Genomic DNA, 20,073 nt, shown 5'->3' on the forward strand with positions numbered 1-20,073 from the left:
TCACTCCCGACAGAATGGAGCAAACGGTCTTCATGTTGCAAGTGCGATCACTTTAAAGTAAAAGTCCTGTTACAGCACACGCTCAAGCAGAACCCACCTTTGCTAGTCTACAAGTCTTTGAAATAACTGATCAACAGTTTTACTTCTCTACAGATGATTATACATGTAATTGGATTACAGGGCAAAAGTGCCTCATACATGCAATTAGATTATTTTAATCTTTAAATTCAGATTGAGTTTATATATAACTTATTTCTAGTTAAATTGCCAAAATAATTTGCTAAGCTAAAATAAAGTCAATACAGTATTTTAGAAAACATAATTCTAAGAGCATGCAGTATTTTTACTTCATATGTGAGCCAAAGTCCGGAACACAGAAAAGAGGCTTGTGACACAGACTGTTATGCAACTCGCAGAGGAAAGAAAGAAATTTAACTTAATGTAGATCCTCTTAATAAGCTTGGTTGTAGAGCACCAGCCTAGTTGTCTGGGCCCCAAGTTCAATCCCCAGCACTAAGGGGAAAAAAAGAGGAAGGAGGAGGAGATGGTGGGAAAAGAAAACGAAGTCTGCATGATGCAGACCACAGCTCACCGTGTGCGTGTGCTCGTGAGCTCCGTGCCTGCGCCGGTATGACCGCTAACACCAGAGCCACACACACCTGCTGGGGCACTTCAGTCACCAGTCCCGTCACACAAACAAAAATGACTTAGGCTGAAGGAAGTAGGCCAATACAGAAAAAGATACAAAAAGGGCAATTCTCAAGGAAAAAAGATTTATTATTTTAACAAATCGCTTGGTATATAAAGGCCGCTCTTTTGTCAAAGAAGCAAACTGTATGTTAGAACCATGGGCTCCTATTTGTCTCCTGGTCTAGAATAGAAGATTTCTTTAAGCAAAATAAACTATGTCACATACTAAATAGATTTTTTAAAAAGTGCACACACAAAACCAACATTCTAGTCTGCTTTACATCAGTTTTATTCCTCAACAATAAGATAAATGTTTCAAGATGTAAACTGTTAATGCAGAGAATAGAGATTGAAAGACAAGATTTTCTAGTAAAGTAACTGGGCTTGAAGCATACACTTCCTGTAACTGGCTATTCTAAGCTGAGCACACGCGTACAACAAAGCCTGCCACTCCCTATGTGCAAATCTGCATACATACCATGTAACTTTGGTTAAGACATGTTCAGCTTTTATCAAACACATGGAAGCTACACAAAGACTATAAACATAACAATGAGGTAAGTTCAAAGTCTACTAGTGCAAAAAGCAAGCACTGCCCAAAGCACAGCACACACATGAAATGAAGGTGGAGTGAAGCCCTCCCCACGGGAGCGGCTAGATGACCAACCAGAGGCGCTCCTTGGAAACACTGCTTGGAAAGTACCCATCTAATGACTAAGGATGCATGTGCCCCAGAAAGGTCTCCTACGAACACCAGAGTAGTGCATTTGTCTTTATCGCCAGAACTCAGAGACCACTCGTGTGTCTAACAATTTGCATATTTTCTTCAAGAGAAATTTAATTAGTGAGACGCATTAATTACAAATACTGTAGTATAAAAATCCCAGTCTTTACAAAATTATATATTAAAATATTCTATACACTTTAAGTTAGTAACTGGCATATATATCAATTCTTCACAATTAGATTCATCTTCACTGGGCATATCATATGTGAAGTTGGAGGGCACAGCTGCTCAGCCACTCTAGACTGGCACTGAGATTGTGTGGCAAAACAAGTTACCTAGACCTGCGCTCCTACAGTTACGGCAGCTCTCAGCCTGAAACAGCTTCTGCAGTTACTGCTCTACACATACTCATTTCCAAACTGACTATGCGGTCAAACTGAGACTCGAGAAGGTGTAAAGTAAGTCACCTGCAGCCAATGGTCACAGGGTTATCTGCATCTCTCGGTGGTCAGCAGCCTGGACTGGCTGTCTAATGCTTTTATTTCTGGTATAAAAAAGCGTAAACAATTTTGAGGTAAAAATAATGCAAAAATAAAACATCTAGAGCATTTACAAAAATCTTACAAATGTTTAAAACACTATTTAAAAATTTGTGTCCTATTAAGGTGCTTACTTCTTCAAGAAAGGACTCGCTCTGCTTTCTAATGACGTGAGGACAGCACAGACAGACAGCCAGGAAGACTGCTGACAAGCACTGTGTGCGGGCTGCACCCAGCGTCTAGGGGAAACAAGTTTAGCGCTGAAAGGGACCTTCACAGAAACTCTTCTGAGCCCCTCACCTGCTAGTGAAGACATTAAGGGCCAGACAGATTGAGTGCTTTAGCTGAAGATATATTCAGATATAGTGGTCCTATATAGAAGACTAGCCACTATCATTTTCATAGCGTGCTATGGTTCTCAGGAAATAAAAACAGAGTTCCTGAACTTGTCTTTTCCTTTTAATTTCTTAAGCTTGTGAGAACTATAATAAGGGAATAAAGTGGCTACTGAGGTCAGTGCATAAAACCTGTGCACTGGGCAGCAGCTGGTGGAAAAGCACCTGCTCCTGGGCAGAGCTGGAGGGCACTGACCATGGGGCCCACCTTCGCCACAGCAAGGCCTATAACAGCCACTTCCTAGACTCACCTCAGAAGCTGCAGGGTTGACTGAGTTACAGAGCCTTCATAAAAGACAAGGGGCAATGCACCTTACAGCTTTTATCTTTGCTATTTTTTCTTTATGAGTAGCTATGTGGGTAAGGAAGAATCCATATACTAATTTTCAGTCTTTGCTTCTTTCTATTTTTATTGGGATCTAGAAGTGAACAAATACATTTGAAGAACAACTTACAAACTCAAATTCATAACTGCTAGAAATACAGTCAGAGAATACTCTCAAAGAACACATCTTCATAACCAGTTACTAATAAATAACCATCACAACAGCATTAATAAAAAAACAACTCAACTCAAAGGAGCCTTCTTGTTGTTACCTTGAAGCCACCGAACTTGTGTGGCTGGTCCGTAGCCCTTTTCATTCTTGGCCGATATCCGGAACACAATAGCAGGTCTAGATGTGTAGTCAATGTGTGCATTCGCAAGCTGCCCAGAAGTCACGACACATGAGGTTTTCAGGCCACAGTAGATCCTCATGAACACAAGCTGGCCTGGATTATCCTGCACCTGTGCTGTGCGGATAGCCAAGTAGGCTGAGTATTCCAAAATGTTTCCAGAAGGTGAAGTTGGAGGCTCCCAGGAAAGGTGGATCCCTTCGACATTCTGGAGAAGAACAGGTGACTCTGTATCACTTATCCTGTCTTGGAACAGAGCCTGCCCTCTGTCACTGCACTGGGTATCGCAACCGCTGACTGCAACTTTACTGTACAGTTTACACACTTCACGAAGTGAGACTGAAGTGTCCACACTGTCTATTGTGTCCCCCAGAAGGGGTTTTCTTCCTTAACAAAGAGCAAGAGATACTTATAAAATACAATCAACTTTGTATGTTCTAAAACTTCAAACTCTCCATGAGCTCTGCCTGATGGAAACAAGACAATACAAACTGATCTCCAGCCCTGTGGCTTCATGCTGAAACTCTACTTGCTTGTAATTTGGAGTTGAAAAATACCATGCATGGCTCCCAAAACATATATTTACACATTTAACCCACCTCTCTGAGGTATCTTCCACAAGTGCTAGTAAAAATTTGTAAACACAGGAGTTTCAAATCATTTGCACCACTGACAAGTCTCACTGGATCTGACAGATTACCTTGGAAATTCGGACTGTAGAAGGAGCTCCAGGAAAACCAGGGATACACGTTTTAAATTCACTGATTTTGCTGAAAGGGCCTATTCCACAACCATTGATTGCAGCAACCCTGAATTTATAAACTGTTCCAGGAACAAGATCCTGTTTCTTTAGTAAACTGTAGTCAGGCACGTCTGCATTTCCTACCTAAAATGTAAGGGATACACAAGTCAGAAAAGAAGGTACATTTATTATTACAAAGTTATAATTACTTGTTATTAAACAACAAAACTTTTGAAGAAAGAGCTGTATTTGAGGGGTCCAATTCCATCATGTATTTCCCTCTCTTACTCCAAGGGTAAAACTCCACTACAGAACCCATTAAGGTCCTTCCTGAATCAGATTCCTATCCAATGGGAAGATGATCTGAGCCCCGGACTATAAGGGGAAAGGCAAGGGAATTCTTTACAGGAGAGGCAGGGAAAACTAAAACAAAAAACCAGAAGTGATACCACAACAAACAAAACAAATCCCCATCCCCATGTGAACTTGACTTGGAGAAGAAGTTCAGACCTGCTGTCTGTCACGCAATCGTCTTCCTAGGAGCAATGCCTTTAGAGACAGGGAAGCAAGCCTGCAGAGAAGGAGTGACTAAGGGCGGGCGGTGGTGGCGCACGCCTTTAATCCCAGCACTTGGGAAGCAGAGGCAGGCGGATCTCTGTGAGTTCAGGACACTGAACAGATGTTAAATAATGCTATGCTCCTGGGTGGCAATACCCTAACATCTGTACCTTTCAAACATCTGGCATCTGCTCTCCCTAACTTCAGCACACAGTGGTACCAGAGTGGCAGTAGAGCATCCCGTCTCAAGCCTGCTCATCTCTACTGTACAGGAAGATACCAGGCCTCAGAGAGGTCAGACAACTGACTTGCTTCTGTTCACACTGAGGAATACTGGAACTAGAAACTCAAACTCAAGTTTACTAGCTGCAGATTTTGCTCTTTTGTTCTTTTTTTTTTTTTTTTTTTTTTTTGGTTTTTCGAGACAGGGTTTCTCTGTAGCTTTGGAGCCTGTCCTGGAACTAGCCCTTGTAGACCAGGCTGGCCTCGAACTCACAGAGATCCGCCTGCCTCTGCCTCCCGAGTGCTGGGATTAAAGGCGTGCGCCACCGCCGCCCGGCTGCTCTTTTGTTCTTAAAGAAAAATTAGGTAGCTAGCATGCTTTATGATGGATATAACCTTATATGGACACAGATTCATCTCCAGCCAGGGATTTCAGTAGCCATAAAAGTAATGATGGGCCGGGCGGTGGTGGCGCACGCCTTTAATCCCAGCACTCGGGAGGCAGAGGCAGGCGGATCTCTGAGTTCAAGGCCAGCCTGGTCTACAAGGGCTAGTTCCAGGACAGGCTCTAGAAACTACAGGGAAACCCTGTCTTGAAAAACCAAAAAAAAAAAAAAAAAAAAAAAAGTAATGATGGTTTACTGGTTTACTAGACTTTTTTAAAATCAAGAACTGAAAATATTCGCCAGGTGACACTTTGGAGCCACAGGCAGGCAGACCTCTGTGAGTTTGAGGCCAGCCAGCCAGGTTTACAGAGCCAGTTCTAGGACAGCCAAAGCTATACAGGAAAACCCTGTCCCAAAAACTAAATAATAACAATAATAAAATAAAATGATTAAAAATATTCAGTGTGAAAAAGAGGGAAGAATGCCAAAAGCTTTGCTAGAGAAACTAAACTGATAAATGATATGTATATGTACATGATAATGTGATTTTATGTGTGTGATGTGTGTGTGTGTGTGTGTGTGTGTGTGTGTGTGAGACAGAGAGAGAGAGAGAGAGAAAGAGAGAGAGAGAGAGAGAGAATGTGATATATAGGGTGGTTGGGGTACCCCTTATCAATTGGGTACAGCTTTTTTTTTTTGAGACAGACTTTCCCTATGTAACCCTGGCTGTCCTGGAACTATGTAGACTCAGCTGGTTTCAAACTCACAGAGATCTGCTGCCTCTGCCTACTGAGCATGTGTGCTATCATGCCCAGCTTGAAGCAGGTTTTCTTGTTGTGGTTGTTTGTCTTTTGCTTTTTCTAAAACGGTCTCTCTTTGTATCCTTGGCTGTTCTGAAACTCACTTTGTGAACCAGGTTGTCTCTGCTTCCTGAGTGCTGGGATTAAAGGTGTGTGCCACCACCACCTGGCAAAGTATTTTTTTAAATGAAATGATGATGTCATATTTACAAAAGATGATTATATATACAGAGCTCTCAATAATACACCTTGGAAAGATCTCAATTTCCTTCCCTCAAATGACCTGAATCAGGGTTATTAAAAATAATCTCATTCTCAAGGTTCATAATTCACTTTCTGTATATTTAGCTTGCTTTTTGAAGTGTTAGGAATTGTAGCCAAACTTAAACACATGCTAGACATGCATCCTGCCAGTTATATCCTCAGCCCTCAAAATGTAAAAAAAAACACCAACAGTTACCTTTGACATACTTTGTTTTCCTTTTGGTAGCAAGTAAAACTGGCTCACCAAAGCGGTGTTGTTTTTAAAAATTCCCACATCACACCATTGATGTTCTGTTTTCAAAATGGCCACTGGATTTGAAGGTGTCTCTTTCTAATTTTAGAGAAAGGAAAATTTATGAAGACCTTATTGAGTACAGAAATGTCAAGACTTGTGTAATCTCACATGGTGATCTACAAGAGCGTTCACGGGTGAAGAGCACACATTACCAGCTCATGATGAACATTAGCTCAGAATGAACACCGTCTCAACAGACTGGGCCAACTAAAAATGGGATGGGGATGCCAGTTCACCACGGGGTAACAGGGACTCTCCGCAGGAGCCCGCTACTATTAACCTGGCTGCAGTTCACCACGGAGTAACAGGGACTCTCCGCAGGAGCCCGCTACTATTAACCTGGCTGCAGTTAGCTTGTTTCCCGGTCAGTGGCAGGTTAAAATGCCAGCTGTCATTTCAGAGACCCTCAGAAAGCATAATCCCTTCAGAGAATGCTACTATCTGCTCCAACAGAAACAGGTAGGAAGCTCCATTCCAAGTTGGCTTTTTTTTCTAGGTTCAAAACCAACAAGCAGAGATCCAGTGATCTTTGTATGTGAAATATCTGTGCTTCTCCAAACCTAAAAGGTTCAAAACTAAAACGTGACGTGAGTATGTTTTGCTATGTACTAAAAGAGTAGAGTAAGCTGCTGCACGCCTCTCTCTGCTTCAGAAACAGACCTTCTCCAACTTCAGCTACCTTTGGTGGTGCATTATCCTTACCCCTGGAACTAACCTTTTAAAACCATCTTCTTTTAAATGGGACATTGTTCCCAGAAGCTCAAAACCAAAGTGCACTTCGGTGTTTATTTCTGACTTAAGTGCACAACGGCAGCGTGCACGCACACGCTGACGTTTCCTGTGACTCGGGCTGGGAGCAGCTCTGAGCTCGGCTCCCTCCGCTGCGCTGTAACAAGGCCTCAGTGACCATTTCGGAGCACCTGCTGACTGCGACTGAAGGAACAACGCAACTATGACTGATATGTCACAGGACAGACTCAGAGGGAAATCTTCCCATTTAATAACCCTTCCCTGAGAAGAGTCTGCAAACACAGACTTCATGTTCTGGAAAGGTGAAAACCAATGAACACATGATCAAAATCCAAAAAAAAAAAAAGAAAGAAAGAAAGAAAAGAAAAAAATTATGGAAAATTCTTAAAGTTTCTAAAAGACGCCGGGCGGTGGTGGCGCACGCCTTTAATCCCAGCACTCGGGAGGCAGAGGCAGGTGGATCTCTGTGAGTTCGAGACCAGCCTGGTCTACAAGAGCTAGTTCCAGGACAGGCTCCAAAGCCACAGAGAAACCCTGTCTCGAAAAACCAAAAAAAAAGTTTCTAAAAGACAAGCAAGAAATCAAATAAAATTGCAGCAATAAAGTGAAATGACCGTTTTATTAACCCTAAAAACAGTAAGATGCATGATCCTCATTTTTATCTAAATAAGGCAATCCTAGTGTATCAAGACATGTAGCCAAGCACTAAAGTTTGGCAATATGCAGATCCATTATGACCATCCATAAAACAACTCAATGTCTGAATTTTGGGTTAGTCTACATGTATGTCAACCTATTATAGCAATGTGCTGTTGTCTCCTATGAAGTAGTTATCCAAGTACTTCTGTTCCCTTAACAAATTCTTTTAACCATTAATGTAACTTACATTAATGCACATGTATGTATGTATATTCATACAATAGAGAAAGCATGGGGAAGAATATTAAAATTATCTGTGGCCTCATTAAAATTATCTGTGGCCTCACACCCCAGAGATAGTCACCTAGCAACTGTGAGTGCAGTGTGAGATGGTATACTCAGTATGAAATATGTGTATTAAACGAATTTTTACATCCAAACTGGGACAAAATAGGCATTATTATTGTAGCCATCTTTTTTTCACTAAATATATTATGAACATTTCCTTCTTAGCACCCTACTTCTGAATTTACATCAATTCCTCACTACACGAGACCCGGGAGCCTCTGTATTCAAACACACATCCTCACCTGTGACAGGCATCACCAGCAGACCATACTTACAGAAAACGGCGCTGCTGCAGCATGCACCTCTACACGGCTGATCTTAGTTGCAGGCAGAGCACATATTTCATCAACTGAAAACCAAACCATCACTTTAGTATTAAATAATCACTCAGACATATTAAAAGACAGTTCGTAAACATACAGGGTATTTAGTGCACCAAACACTCCGATATAGTCCATAGTGTGCATATTTACCATGATTAGAAGAATCAAAAACTGGGAAGCTTGGGAGATAGCTCAGTGAGTTCAATCCCGGAACCCATGTAAAAACCTGTGCGTGATGCTATTATCCCAGTGCTGGGGAGGCAGAGAGAGGCAGATCTCTGGGGCTTGTTGGTTAGCCAGCGTAGCTAAATTAGCAAGCTTCACGTACAAATTAGAGACCCTATCTCAAAATACAGGGTGGAGAATGACTGAGAGAGAAACACAAGGTGTCTCTAGCCTTTGCATGCACACACATGCACATCTGTGGATACATGCACGCGTGTACACAATCACTCTCTCACAGAAACACACACACGCACACAATAACCTGGGAAATACAGCCAGAGATATCAATAATCAATCAAACTAATCACAATGTTCCTTTCATAAGGGTTCACGGCGGCTAATGTGAAAGAGGACGTTTGCCAAGGATGAAGCCCAGGTCCAGGGACACGAGAAGCAGTGACAAAGTCAGCAGTCGGCCGGGCTCGGAGGACTGCTGACCCTGCACTAGTCTTTAAGATTCATCTACTGTCATGTGTACAGTATTCTGCCTGCTTGTGTGCATGAAGGTTGGAAGAGGACACCAGATCTCACTACAGATGGTTGCTGGAAATTGAACTCAGGACCTCTGGAAGGGCATCTGGTGCTCTTAACCTCTGAGCCATCTCTCCAGCCCCTGGACTAATCTTTCCTAAAGGAAAAAGTTTGTTGAATTTATTCACAGTAGAGGAGATAAGCTGCACCTTAGTGTGTGCTGATTTAACATCTAAAGAAGCAAGGAATATACTGGGATGAGGGATGTACCTCAGTGTAGCACAAGGATGACCCTGGGCTCAATTCCTAACATGGGAGGCAACAAAGCCTTGTTTAAACCGAGGTTAATAAGAGCTACAGTTGGATGCAGCAATCCACATCTACAGTCTCAGTATTCAGAAGGCTGAGGCAGGAGGATCTCAAGTTACATCAGGCTACATAGTGAGATCTTATCTTCCCCCCCCAAAAAAAAGTCAAAGAAAAAAAAACTTTGTGTCTGTGTATGTATTTGGTTTATCAAGACAGAATTTCTCTATGCATCTCTCTGACTGTCCTGGAACTCACTCTGTAGACCAGGCTGGCCTCGAACTCAGAGATCCTCCTGCCTCTGTCTCCTGAGTGCTGGGATTAAAGGCGTGCACCACCACCGCCTGGCTTGTTGTGTGCTTCTTGGTTTTCAGTTTTCAGAGTCTCTCACACACAAGTTCTGCACACAGCACTGAAATGGATTAGCCACTGGACCTGTCATGGACGTCTGACATCTCTGCTTTTCTCCACTCTAAACTGACATTGTTTACTACTAAGCTATGGAGCAAATGACTTTGTCACTCAGTTTCAGGGTGTGTGTGCGCACCCTGAAATCCTAAACTGAAATACATGTGTGGTCCTGCTCATTTTCTGTCTTCTCTGCCATGGTGGAAGATATGCAGTGATGCCTATGAGTAATATTCATTTACCCCACAATACTCAAGACTTCCTGTAGGGCACTGTGCTTATTTCTGTGATGGTGAAGGAAGAAGACTTCATCTAGTAAACACATGTATACAAAGAGTCACAAAGTATAATGCCCATCTTAAACAAAACCAACCCCCTTCCCAACATTTATCTTTTCTCGGTGTCTTCAGCTGGGTGGCCTTCAGTGATGCTTCTATATGGTGTTCCTAAACTGAGCATCCTTCTCTGCAGGCACCCGCGCTGCAAACACAAGTCACTCAGCAGTCAAGCACGTATAACCCGGTACAGCACTGGCTGTTGGGAATCCCGCAGTGAACATGTCAACAAAGCCTCTGCTCCTGTGGAGCGTACATTTTAGATGGCCTCTACACTTGTATGTACAGCTGAGAGCCGCCTCCAAGACTCCACACCTACACACTGAACTACCCAGGACCTCAGTTCAGTTCATAGATGGATTCCTGCTCCTGCCATTTTCATTTTGACGAGGTCAGTGTTCATTCTGATGTTCAACTAAAACATCTTATTTGATTTGCTTTTTGCTCTCATAACCAACAGCTGTCAAGTCTAATTAATAAACTTTTCTAAGAGCCTCTTAAATGTTTTTCTCTATTCTGTCTTGCCACTGTCTGTCTTTATGTACATCCATCTGAGAGGACTAAAAGAAGCCCTACCCAATCTTTCAGCTATTGCCTAAAGCATCTCTTCCTCTGGTACAGTCAGAGGTTTCTTTCAGTGAGAGCAAATCTAATCATACCACTCCGTTCCTCCTGAAAACACGCTGGCAGGTCTCCCACTCTGCAAACAGTGTCATGTCCCTGTCACCGAGACTGACACGGGTGTCTACGACGCCCAGCACTGCCCTTTACTATCTGCTCAGGAACCATTTTACTGAGGATGTGGAAATCTCAAGCTTGAGTTTGTTTCCAGCATATAAACTTCTTTGTATGTAAGACAGAAAATTACAAATAAGAAATTTTAAACTATATAAGTTTAGGACCAAGTTGATCTATACCAAAGAATACTTTTACATCAAGAAAGAAAGTGACCCTTCCATGTGTAGTAGAACACACCTATATCCCAGCACATGCAAGGGTGAAGCAGGAGAATCACTAGGAGCTTGAGGCCAGATAGCCTGGGATAAGTTAGTCTGGGATACACAGTGAGCCTATCTCAAAAGAAAAAGTAAAAGTCAGGTGACTGTGGCATATGCCTTGAATCCCAGCACTTGGGAGACAGCATCAGGCAGATCCCTGTGAGTTTGAGGCCAGCCTGGTCTACAGACCTGGTTCCAGGACAGCCAGGGCTAAACGGAAAAACCCTGTCTCTAAAAATAAACAAAACAAAAAATAGAATAAAAGCCAAACAAGCAAAAAGGAAGGAAAATAAATAAAAGTGCTCCTTTTGTGTAAGCAGAGCAATGAGAACAGTATAGGAAATAACCTTTTTGTAGTATTTTTATCTACTGTTCAAAATGGAAATAAAAATGTTTATTCTGTTATATCTGAATCTCTGAACAATTAGATTTAGAATAGCTATCACAACATCTTAAAATTAAAAAGCTACATTTCTAGTCCAAGGATATACCAGAATAATTTTTATTTATTTGGTTTTTTTTTTTTTCGAGACAGGGTTTCTCTGTGTAGCCCTGGCTGGCCCTGAACTCACAGAGATTCACCTGCCTCTGCTTCCCTGAGTGCTGGGATTAAATGTGTGCATCACCACCACCCAGTCCAGAATAAAATTCATAAAATAATTTTAGATATTGAAATCACAAGCAGTATTTGATATGTATCTCAGTGGCACCTGAATATAACCAGGCATGGTGGATCATGCCTACGATCTCATCACTTTATAGACCGAGGCAGAAGGACCACAATTTTGGGTCAGCCCAGGCTACAATAATGAGGACAGCTAGTATGGGCTACAGAGTGAGATCCTGTTTAAAAAACGAAAATTAAAAACATAAAAAAACAAAATACAACAGAATAATCAAATAAAAAATAAACAAAGTATGAGCTGTCTTATGAATGCAAGTGATTAACAGTCCCCACTACTGAGTTACTGTAATTCAGATACCTGCAACGCAAGTATTACTAAATGACAACTCTTCATCAAGCCCAGATTTCAGCATCGTGGAAACAGGAACAAGATGAATAAACAACCTCATACAGCTACAAAGTGACAGAACAGGCACAAGGACAGCCACACTGACCACACTGACCAAAATCAATGTCCACAACAATTCCCTGACTGTGAAGAACGTGAATAACCACGTCGTGTAAGCCCCGGCCTTTAGTCCAGCACTTAGAGGCAGAGGCAGATGGTCTGTTAGTTCCAGGCCAGTCACAACTACACGGCGAGGCCCAGTGTCTGCTTTCTCAGGGACTCTCCAGCCCTCCCAGGGCTCTAAAGGTCGGGCTTTATGGAAAGGTGACCTTGTACCTTCACTCTTCCAGAGCACATCTGTCACACAGCTGTTGCTATGAGGAGCATTAGGCGCCAAAGGCGAATGCAAGCCAGCATTAGAGTCGGCTGCTCTGAAGTCTGGTTTGCTTTTCAGTGAGGTCCCCTTCATGGCTGTGTGCTCAGTTTTTGCACTGTTTACTGTATCACTAACCTACAAGAAATAAAATAGTTCATCATAGCAAGTAATATTCAATAAAATATAAGTCAATATTTAAAAAAACAAGCAAAATAATTTCAAGTACATTTGGAGAAGTAAATTCACCAACAGGGAGTAGTGGTACACACCTGTAATCCCAGGTAATTTGAGAGATGGGGCAGAAGGCTCCAGTGATATAGGCTAGCCTAGGCTAGGAAATAAGATTCTCAAAACAACAACAGAAACAAAAACTCACCAAAATGCAAAATATTTAATATATATAACTATATCCCTAATTTCTTTTTCGAGACAGGGTTTCTCTGTAGCTTTGGAGCCTGTCCTGGAACTCGCTCTTGTAGACCAGGCCTGCCTGTGCCTCCCGAGTGCTGGGATTAAAGGCGTGCGCCACCACCCCCCGGCCCACATCCCTAATTTTTATAATCACTCTTTAACCTAGTAGTTTTAAGATTTTTTTTTTTACTTAATCTCCTTGTTCCAAAGATTATATTTTTAGTTTACCATTTTCAAATGGAGGCTAGTATTACAAGCAAATATTTATGTGGCACAGGTGAGGTCATGAACACCACTCAGTTTAGCATTTTTATTAACAATTTTTTGTTTTTGGAGACAGGGTTTCTCTGTGTAACAGTCCTGGCTGTCCGGGAACTCACAGAGATCCACCTGCTTCTGCCTCCCGAGTGCTGGAATTAAAGGTGTGCTCCTCCATCACCCTGCATTAATGATCTGCTAATTGACAGTGTGTATAGTGTGTGAGGGTGCACACGTGCCATGATACACATGTGTGGTCAGAGGGCAGCTTTATGGAGTCAGTGTTCTATGCTATGTAGGTCCAGGGATTGAGCTCTGGTGGTCAGACACGCATAGCAAGTTCTTGACTCACTGAACCATTTTGTTAGCAACCCCTATTCAATCCTTAAAAAAGATTTTAGACACTTTAGACACATAGCTGAAAGATCTGATGATTCCTAAAAATTTCAGCAAATGAATTATTCTGTATGACTGAGTTTTACATATAAAGATTCAACAATGCTGTATGTCAGTATTATTTACTATTAAACATTTGATCAGAAACCTTCCTAATGTTGAACCTGGTGATCTGGGATTGTAATTCTGGCTACATGGGAAGCTGGGGCAGAGAAGATGGGGTCCAGGGAAGAGGAGAGGAAAGAGAAAGGGGAGGATGGAAGAAGGGAGAGACAGGGACTGTATTAGCGACATTTTAACTTGCCTCCCTAGATATACTATAATGGACACATTTAAACTTTATGGCGGTCCAGGTTATCAGGACATCATCATCATTTATCTTTAAATACTCCAGTGTTGCTGTTGTTTTACTTGTGAGTGTGTGTGTTTTTGTATGTATGTGTGTGTGTGTGTGTGTATTTTTACACTCCCTGAGCCATCTTGCTGTCCTCAAGATATTTGATTTCTTTTTAAATTGTTGTTGAGTTACTGACTTAAATTTTACAAAAACCATTACATGAATTTTATTTTAGCTCACAAGGAATTTCCACAATGTATGGAATGGACCTAAACATATTTCTGCCACTTTGTCTATATTATCTGTGTGAAGAGCCATTCTCAGCATTTATAATAATAAAATCAAAATAGTCATCAGTTTTCAAAAACATTGAAGATGTTCTAAATCCTTCAGTTAACAAAGCACAACCACCTAATCAGTATGCAAACTTGCTTTATCTTTAGTAACAGTAAAACTGCATATAAACCACATCGTTACTTTACAGCAATTTCTCAGGCCGGGGAGGCGACTCAGTTGATAAAACACTTTCAGCACAAATAGAGGACCCAGTACCCAAATAAAAATCCGTGTGAAAGGCTGCACTGCGGTGGGGCATGCCTGTGATCCCAGTGCTGAGGAGTGGGGACAGGAGGGAGCCTGGGCCTTTCTGGCCGGCCAGTCCAGCTGGATTTACAACACCTAGGTTCAGGTGGATGCCGTCTTAAATATACGGTGCAGGGCGATTGAGGGGGGATTCCTCGTGTTAACCTCGGCCTTCTACGTGATCATACAAATGTACACTTGCATACACACACAATATACTTCTCTATGAATTATTACTAGCAAATATTTTATTCCTATAATTATTTTAAATACTTCCACATTGGATTGTACAAAATTTTCTTGGAAAAAAAAAAAAAAAAAAAAAAAAAAAAGATTGTGATTTGAAAAAGCTTAAGAGACCCTGGACCAGAGGATGAAGAAGGGCTTCGGGAAAAAAAAAAAAAAAAAAAAAAAAAGAGGAAAAGAAATTGCTTTAGATGGTGGGATTTGATTACTGAATTAATTACAGGAAAGGAAAAAAGAAAACTAAAAAGGGAGGCAGATAACAGCAGGAAAAGCAGAGCTGTATGTGACGGACAGCACTAATGGGCACTGCACGGCTCATCTACAGATACTTCGTCATCCTAACACGGACATCAAGTTCAAACTGAACTCCACTAAAAATACTTCAAGGCTGGAGAGAAGTGGAAAATGTGGAGAGGGACGTCATCAAATTTTCATCTTCCATTAGCTTTTCTGTATATGTATGTCCGTGTGTGAAAATATAGGCACACATGTGTGGAGACCAGAGGACACCTCAGCTGCAGTTCTTCAGGCATGCTATCACCTTGTTTTTTGAGATAAGAGTCCTCCACTGGCCTAGAGTCTGCCAAGGAGGCTTGGCTGGCTAGCCGGCAAGAATCCTCCTGTCCCTGCTTCCTAGTTCTGGGATTTCAAGCACTTACCACCACTCCAAGCTTCCTTATCTTTTTATTGAAGATACGCAATCAAAAGCGAGAAAGTAAAAGCTTAGCAAAATAAGAATTTTATTTATTGTTGTTGTTCTTTTATTTTTTGAGTCTCACTATGTAGCTCTGGCTGTCCTGGAACTCACTCTGTAGACCAGGCTGGCCTCAAACTCACAGAGATCCACCTGCCTCTGCTTACTGAATGCTGGGATTACAGGCTGGCTACCACACCCAGCTAGGATTTCATTCAAGCGTGCATAGTTAGATACCAAAAGAAAGCGAGAATTGTTTAAAGGAGTTGTTTTTAGCACGATCCAAGAACAGGGAGGGCAAGGCAGGCACCATTGTCTTATCACAAGCCATGCATGCAATACCATTCAGCTTATGATGTATATACACACACATCACATACAATACTCATGGCACATGTATATTATAATGTAAATGTAGTTTATTTTCTAAAATAGGCTACTCACAAAGTATGAGCACAACTTGTAATATCTCCTTCCTCGATAACCACAATATTTTCTCACATTCTTTGTCCTCAGTCACGCTCAAAACAGGACTATACCTCATCCCTTTCCATGGAAAGGATCCACTGATAGCAACAGCAGTTTCCCAGATGAAAATAATGAATTTTAATAAGTTGAGCCATTAACGTCCACAAATACTTACCATGACCACCTCCTAAGGAACAAGTAACTTTACACAAGTTGTTCAGCTTAGCTACTGATATAGTCTTTGGTAAATAAAATATATAAATATACTTAAATTATATTTTATAGATTCACAATATATATATATATATATATATGACATCTAAGAATATCACAATATAAACTTAAAATACTTTGCTTTGGTTGAGACAGGGTTTTGTGTAGTTGAGGCTAGCTCAACAGTATGGTTGAGGCTGGCCTCGACCTGGCTCAACCTCTCAAGCTCTGGGATTGCAGATACACAGCTGGTGTGGACAATTCTGTATTCTGTCAATTATGTTTTAAATAAACACTGATTGGCCAGTAGCCAGGCAGAAGTATAGTCAGGACAACCAGACAGGAAGTAGAGGCGGGGCAATGAAAACAAGAGTATTCTGGGAAGAAGGAAGTTCCTCCCAGACATGGAAGAAGGAAGATGTGGCCTACCCCGCTGAAAAAGGTACTGAGCTATGTGGCTAACATACACTAGAATAATGGGTTAATATAAATTACAAGAGTTAATAAGAAGCCTGAGCTAATGAGCCAATCAGTTTATTACTTACGGAGACTTCTGTGTGATTTTCTTTGGGGCTAAACGGCTGTGGGAACTGGGCAGGACAGAAACCCCAACAAGCAGGCCTCATGTTACACACCACCACACCTGGCTCATAAGGATCAACCCAAATAGAACAGCATCCAGCGCTATAGGCAGTGAAACTAGGTGTCTCTTCAACACGGATTTCAATTCAGGCTTCTATCATAGAATGGCTTTTCTCCTTTTATTTTTGTGGTGCTAGAGACAGAATCCAGGGTCTTGTGTTTGCCACCAAGCACTCTAACACTGAGCCTCATCCCCAGGCCTGTGACAGTTCAGAGCTGATTCTCAAATGGAGCAAGGAGTAATGACCCTTATCCAGAGAATATGCAAAAACCCTCGGCACAAGCTGGCTAGCCCACGAGTATTCACTGTCAGCACAGGAGCTTCCACTTACACTGTTCTGAAGGATGCTATTACTGCCTTGTCTCTGAGGGTCCATCCTGACTCCTGTAGGAATGAGAAAGTTCACACTGATATGCTCTTCATTGGCATCCATAAACTACGTTGTCAATAGTTTTACATTTACACATTAAAGATTAAAATACCATCTTTATCCAAGTGTATCTGCTTTCTTAATAGTTACTTAATAGTTGCTGAAGACTGTAACAAATTTTGTTGCTTTCCAGGGGCCTGTTCAGTTAAAAACACTTCTGGAAACCAGTGAAGTATTTCTGAAGCTAACTGAAAACATGTCTGGAACTCAAGACTGAAGATTCTAAGTCCACAGAATGAGCTGCAGGCAAGCACGCTGACCTTTCTGAGCTCCGCTATGACAGAGTGAGAGAGCCGCAGGCTTCAGAGCTCATGCTCAGGCAAGCTGGTTTGCCAGCCATGTGCCAGGGCATCTTAAAACTCATGCAGTTTCCTGAACCAAGCATCATCATGGGGCTTTCACAGTATGTTTTTAGAAAGCACACAAGCAGACGTGCATTCTTTAAGCATGACACTTATTTTACCTAGCATATTTGGTGCTGCTGAAGAATCAGGTGATGCAGCTTGGTACGGCAAGTCAGTATTCAACTGCAAGAGATAGCCCTCGACTGTCGGCACTTCGTCCCACTTGACGTGGAAAGAGTTGGTAGTAGCTTTGATCAGCTGGACTTGGGATGGTGCTGGCGGTTTCTCTAAGGAAAAACATTATATAGATAGAGCCTTTAGTTTCAATTGGAACCACAGTCTGCCAACAGTTTTGGTGGGCAGGAGCTTGAAAACACCTGTTTGCTGAAGATACTTGAAGACATACAAACCAAAGTAGTTTGAAGCTCTGATTTTATTCAATTTCTTCTACAAATAAAACAACTCAATACCAAACTACTTACGTCATTAGAATTAGAAGGCCGAAAATCTCCCCTGAATACACCTAATCATGTCTAAAAGGCTGAGGGGTGAGACTGGGTGTTATACAATTATTGCTTTGTGTTTTACCTTCATGAATTTTAATTTTTTAATTTAAAAAACTGATTTTTAACCAACAGCATACATGCTAGAAATACTGCTCTTAGCAAAGATGACTTGGATATATTTTGGAACATGAATTTTTTACCCTTTAACAAAATTAGTACTACCCAAAACACATATCCTTGGTATAAAATGTCAGTAACATAAAAAAATATTGCTAATATTTCCACAACAAGTAACAGATCTTCTAAGATTTGAAATTATAGCCAGGTGGCGGTGGCACACGCCTTTAAACTCAATACTTGAGAGGCAGAGGCAGGTGAATCTGAGTTTGAGGTCAGTCTGGGTTTCAGAGTGAGTTCCAGGCCAGCCAGGGCTACACAGAGAAACCCTGCCTCAAAAAACAAAAACAAGCCGGGCAATGGTGGCGCACGCCTTTAATCCCAGCACTCGGGAGGCAGAGGCAGGCGGATCTCTGTGAGTTCGAGACCAGCCTGGTCTACAAGAGCTAGTTCCAGGACAGGCTCTAAAAAAAAGCCACAGAGAAACCCTGTCTCGAAAAACCAAAAAAAAAAAAAAAAAAAAAAAAAAAAAAAAAAAAAAAAAAAAAAAAAAGTATCTGATGTTGTATCTGATGACAATATTGCTGGTCCAGTCTTCCGTGTATACGAAGGATGTCAGCAAGCTTCACAACTGAGAGGAAGTATGTCCCTAGCTTTGGACAGTTAGTTAAGAAAATTCATCTTTGTGATTTCTCAGCTGTCCAGTGCAAGTCCAATATCTACTTCATTTTTTAAATATCTCATTAAAGTATCTTAATCATTACTCTCTATATATAGGTGTCTTGCCTTCATGTGTATCTGTGTGTCGTGTGCATGCCTGGCACACAGAGACCAGGAGAAAGTGTTGGATCCCCTGGACCTGGAGTGACAGATGGTTGGATGCTGGGAATTAACTCTGGTCCTCTGGAAGAGTAGCCTGTGCTCTTATCTGCTGAGCCATCACTTCAACCTCAAATGTATCTTTTTACTGATGATAACAACATATGGCCAAGATGCCACAGCCAGTCCAAGCCTATTCCCTAAACTGGTTTTGTGGAAATACAGCAGTACTCTTTGTTAGTGTATTTTCCCTAGGCTTACCTCCATGCTTCAAAGTGAGTCAGGAGACAGTGAGGCCTATTCCTTCAACAATTCTCATGTAAAGTCCCCCACCACCCCTTCAGCAACCCAAGCAGTTTATATCCCTCAAAGGATGGCAGCCCATAGCTGAATTAAAGCAAACATTTGGGAAAGTCCAGGAAGTAGACCAGATATTAAAGTGGAGGACATGGAGAGAACTTTTAAAAATCTAAATCCTGAAATAAACTCTAACACACTAAAGACCACGAGTTTCCAGACTGAGGGGCCCCTGAGTACTCATCACAGTGATGAAAACCAGGTATTGGGGCTTAAGAGAGGCTGCAGCACCGGTGTTTCCCCAGAGAGCCCGAGCTTCTGTCCCAGCACATGGGTCAGGTGAGTCGCAACCGTCTGCAGCTCCCATGCCCCCTGCACACACTAAAATTCAGACACATATTCCTACAAATCATTTTTAAAAATCAAAACAAAATTTCCTTTAAAAAGAAAAGGACAAAGAAGCAAGCAAGGAGTGGATGGTGGTGCATACCTAAGGCAGGAGGGCTGTGCATTTGAGGCCTCATAGGCTAGTTTGGAAGACTCTGTCTAAATGAACAGAAACAAACCACCAGCATCATAAAAATTTTAAATTTCAGGAACAGGGAAAAAAATTCCAAATGCTTCTAGAGGCAGGGGGAAGGGAAAAGGTCATGTTAAAAAAAAAAAAAAAAAAAAAAAAAAAAACCTCAAAACGGAAACCTAGAAAAGATAAGGAAGACAATTCCAGTCACAGGCATCCGTACTTTTTCCTAGCTTTGGAGCCTGTCCTTGGTGTGGGAGTCCCCTCTGTGTGTTGCTTGTAGTGGCTAATGAATACAGAAACTGCT

General features: G+C 41.7%; 1 protein-coding gene across 2 annotated transcripts in view; it reads right to left on the reverse strand.

Annotated features, from left to right (window-relative positions):
- Positions 1–506: 506 nt before the first annotated feature.
- The window catches only part of Hcfc2 (host cell factor C2), a 30,494-nt gene continuing 10,927 nt past the window's right edge, over positions 507–20,073 (reverse strand). The window contains exons 8-14 of one of the 2 annotated variants that reach the window (XM_038314938.1): positions 17,627–17,794; positions 17,065–17,117; positions 12,446–12,620; positions 8,306–8,379; positions 6,195–6,329; positions 3,727–3,912; positions 507–3,234 (exon numbers count right to left, since the gene is read on the reverse strand). In XM_038314938.1, coding sequence (XP_038170866.1) covers positions 2,920–3,234; positions 3,727–3,912; positions 6,195–6,329; positions 8,306–8,379; positions 12,446–12,620; positions 17,065–17,117; positions 17,627–17,794 — 1,106 coding nt within the window. In that variant the 3' untranslated portion in view covers positions 507–2,919. The remainder of the gene's footprint in view (positions 3,235–3,726; positions 3,913–6,194; positions 6,330–8,305; positions 8,380–12,445; positions 12,621–17,064; positions 17,118–17,626; positions 17,795–20,073) is intronic. The other variant, XM_038314940.1, reaches the window with a different exon arrangement.

Source organism: Arvicola amphibius, chromosome 17 (genome assembly GCF_903992535.2).
Source record: "Arvicola amphibius chromosome 17, mArvAmp1.2, whole genome shotgun sequence".
In the NCBI taxonomy this organism is placed as follows: domain Eukaryota; kingdom Metazoa; phylum Chordata; class Mammalia; order Rodentia; family Cricetidae; genus Arvicola; species Arvicola amphibius.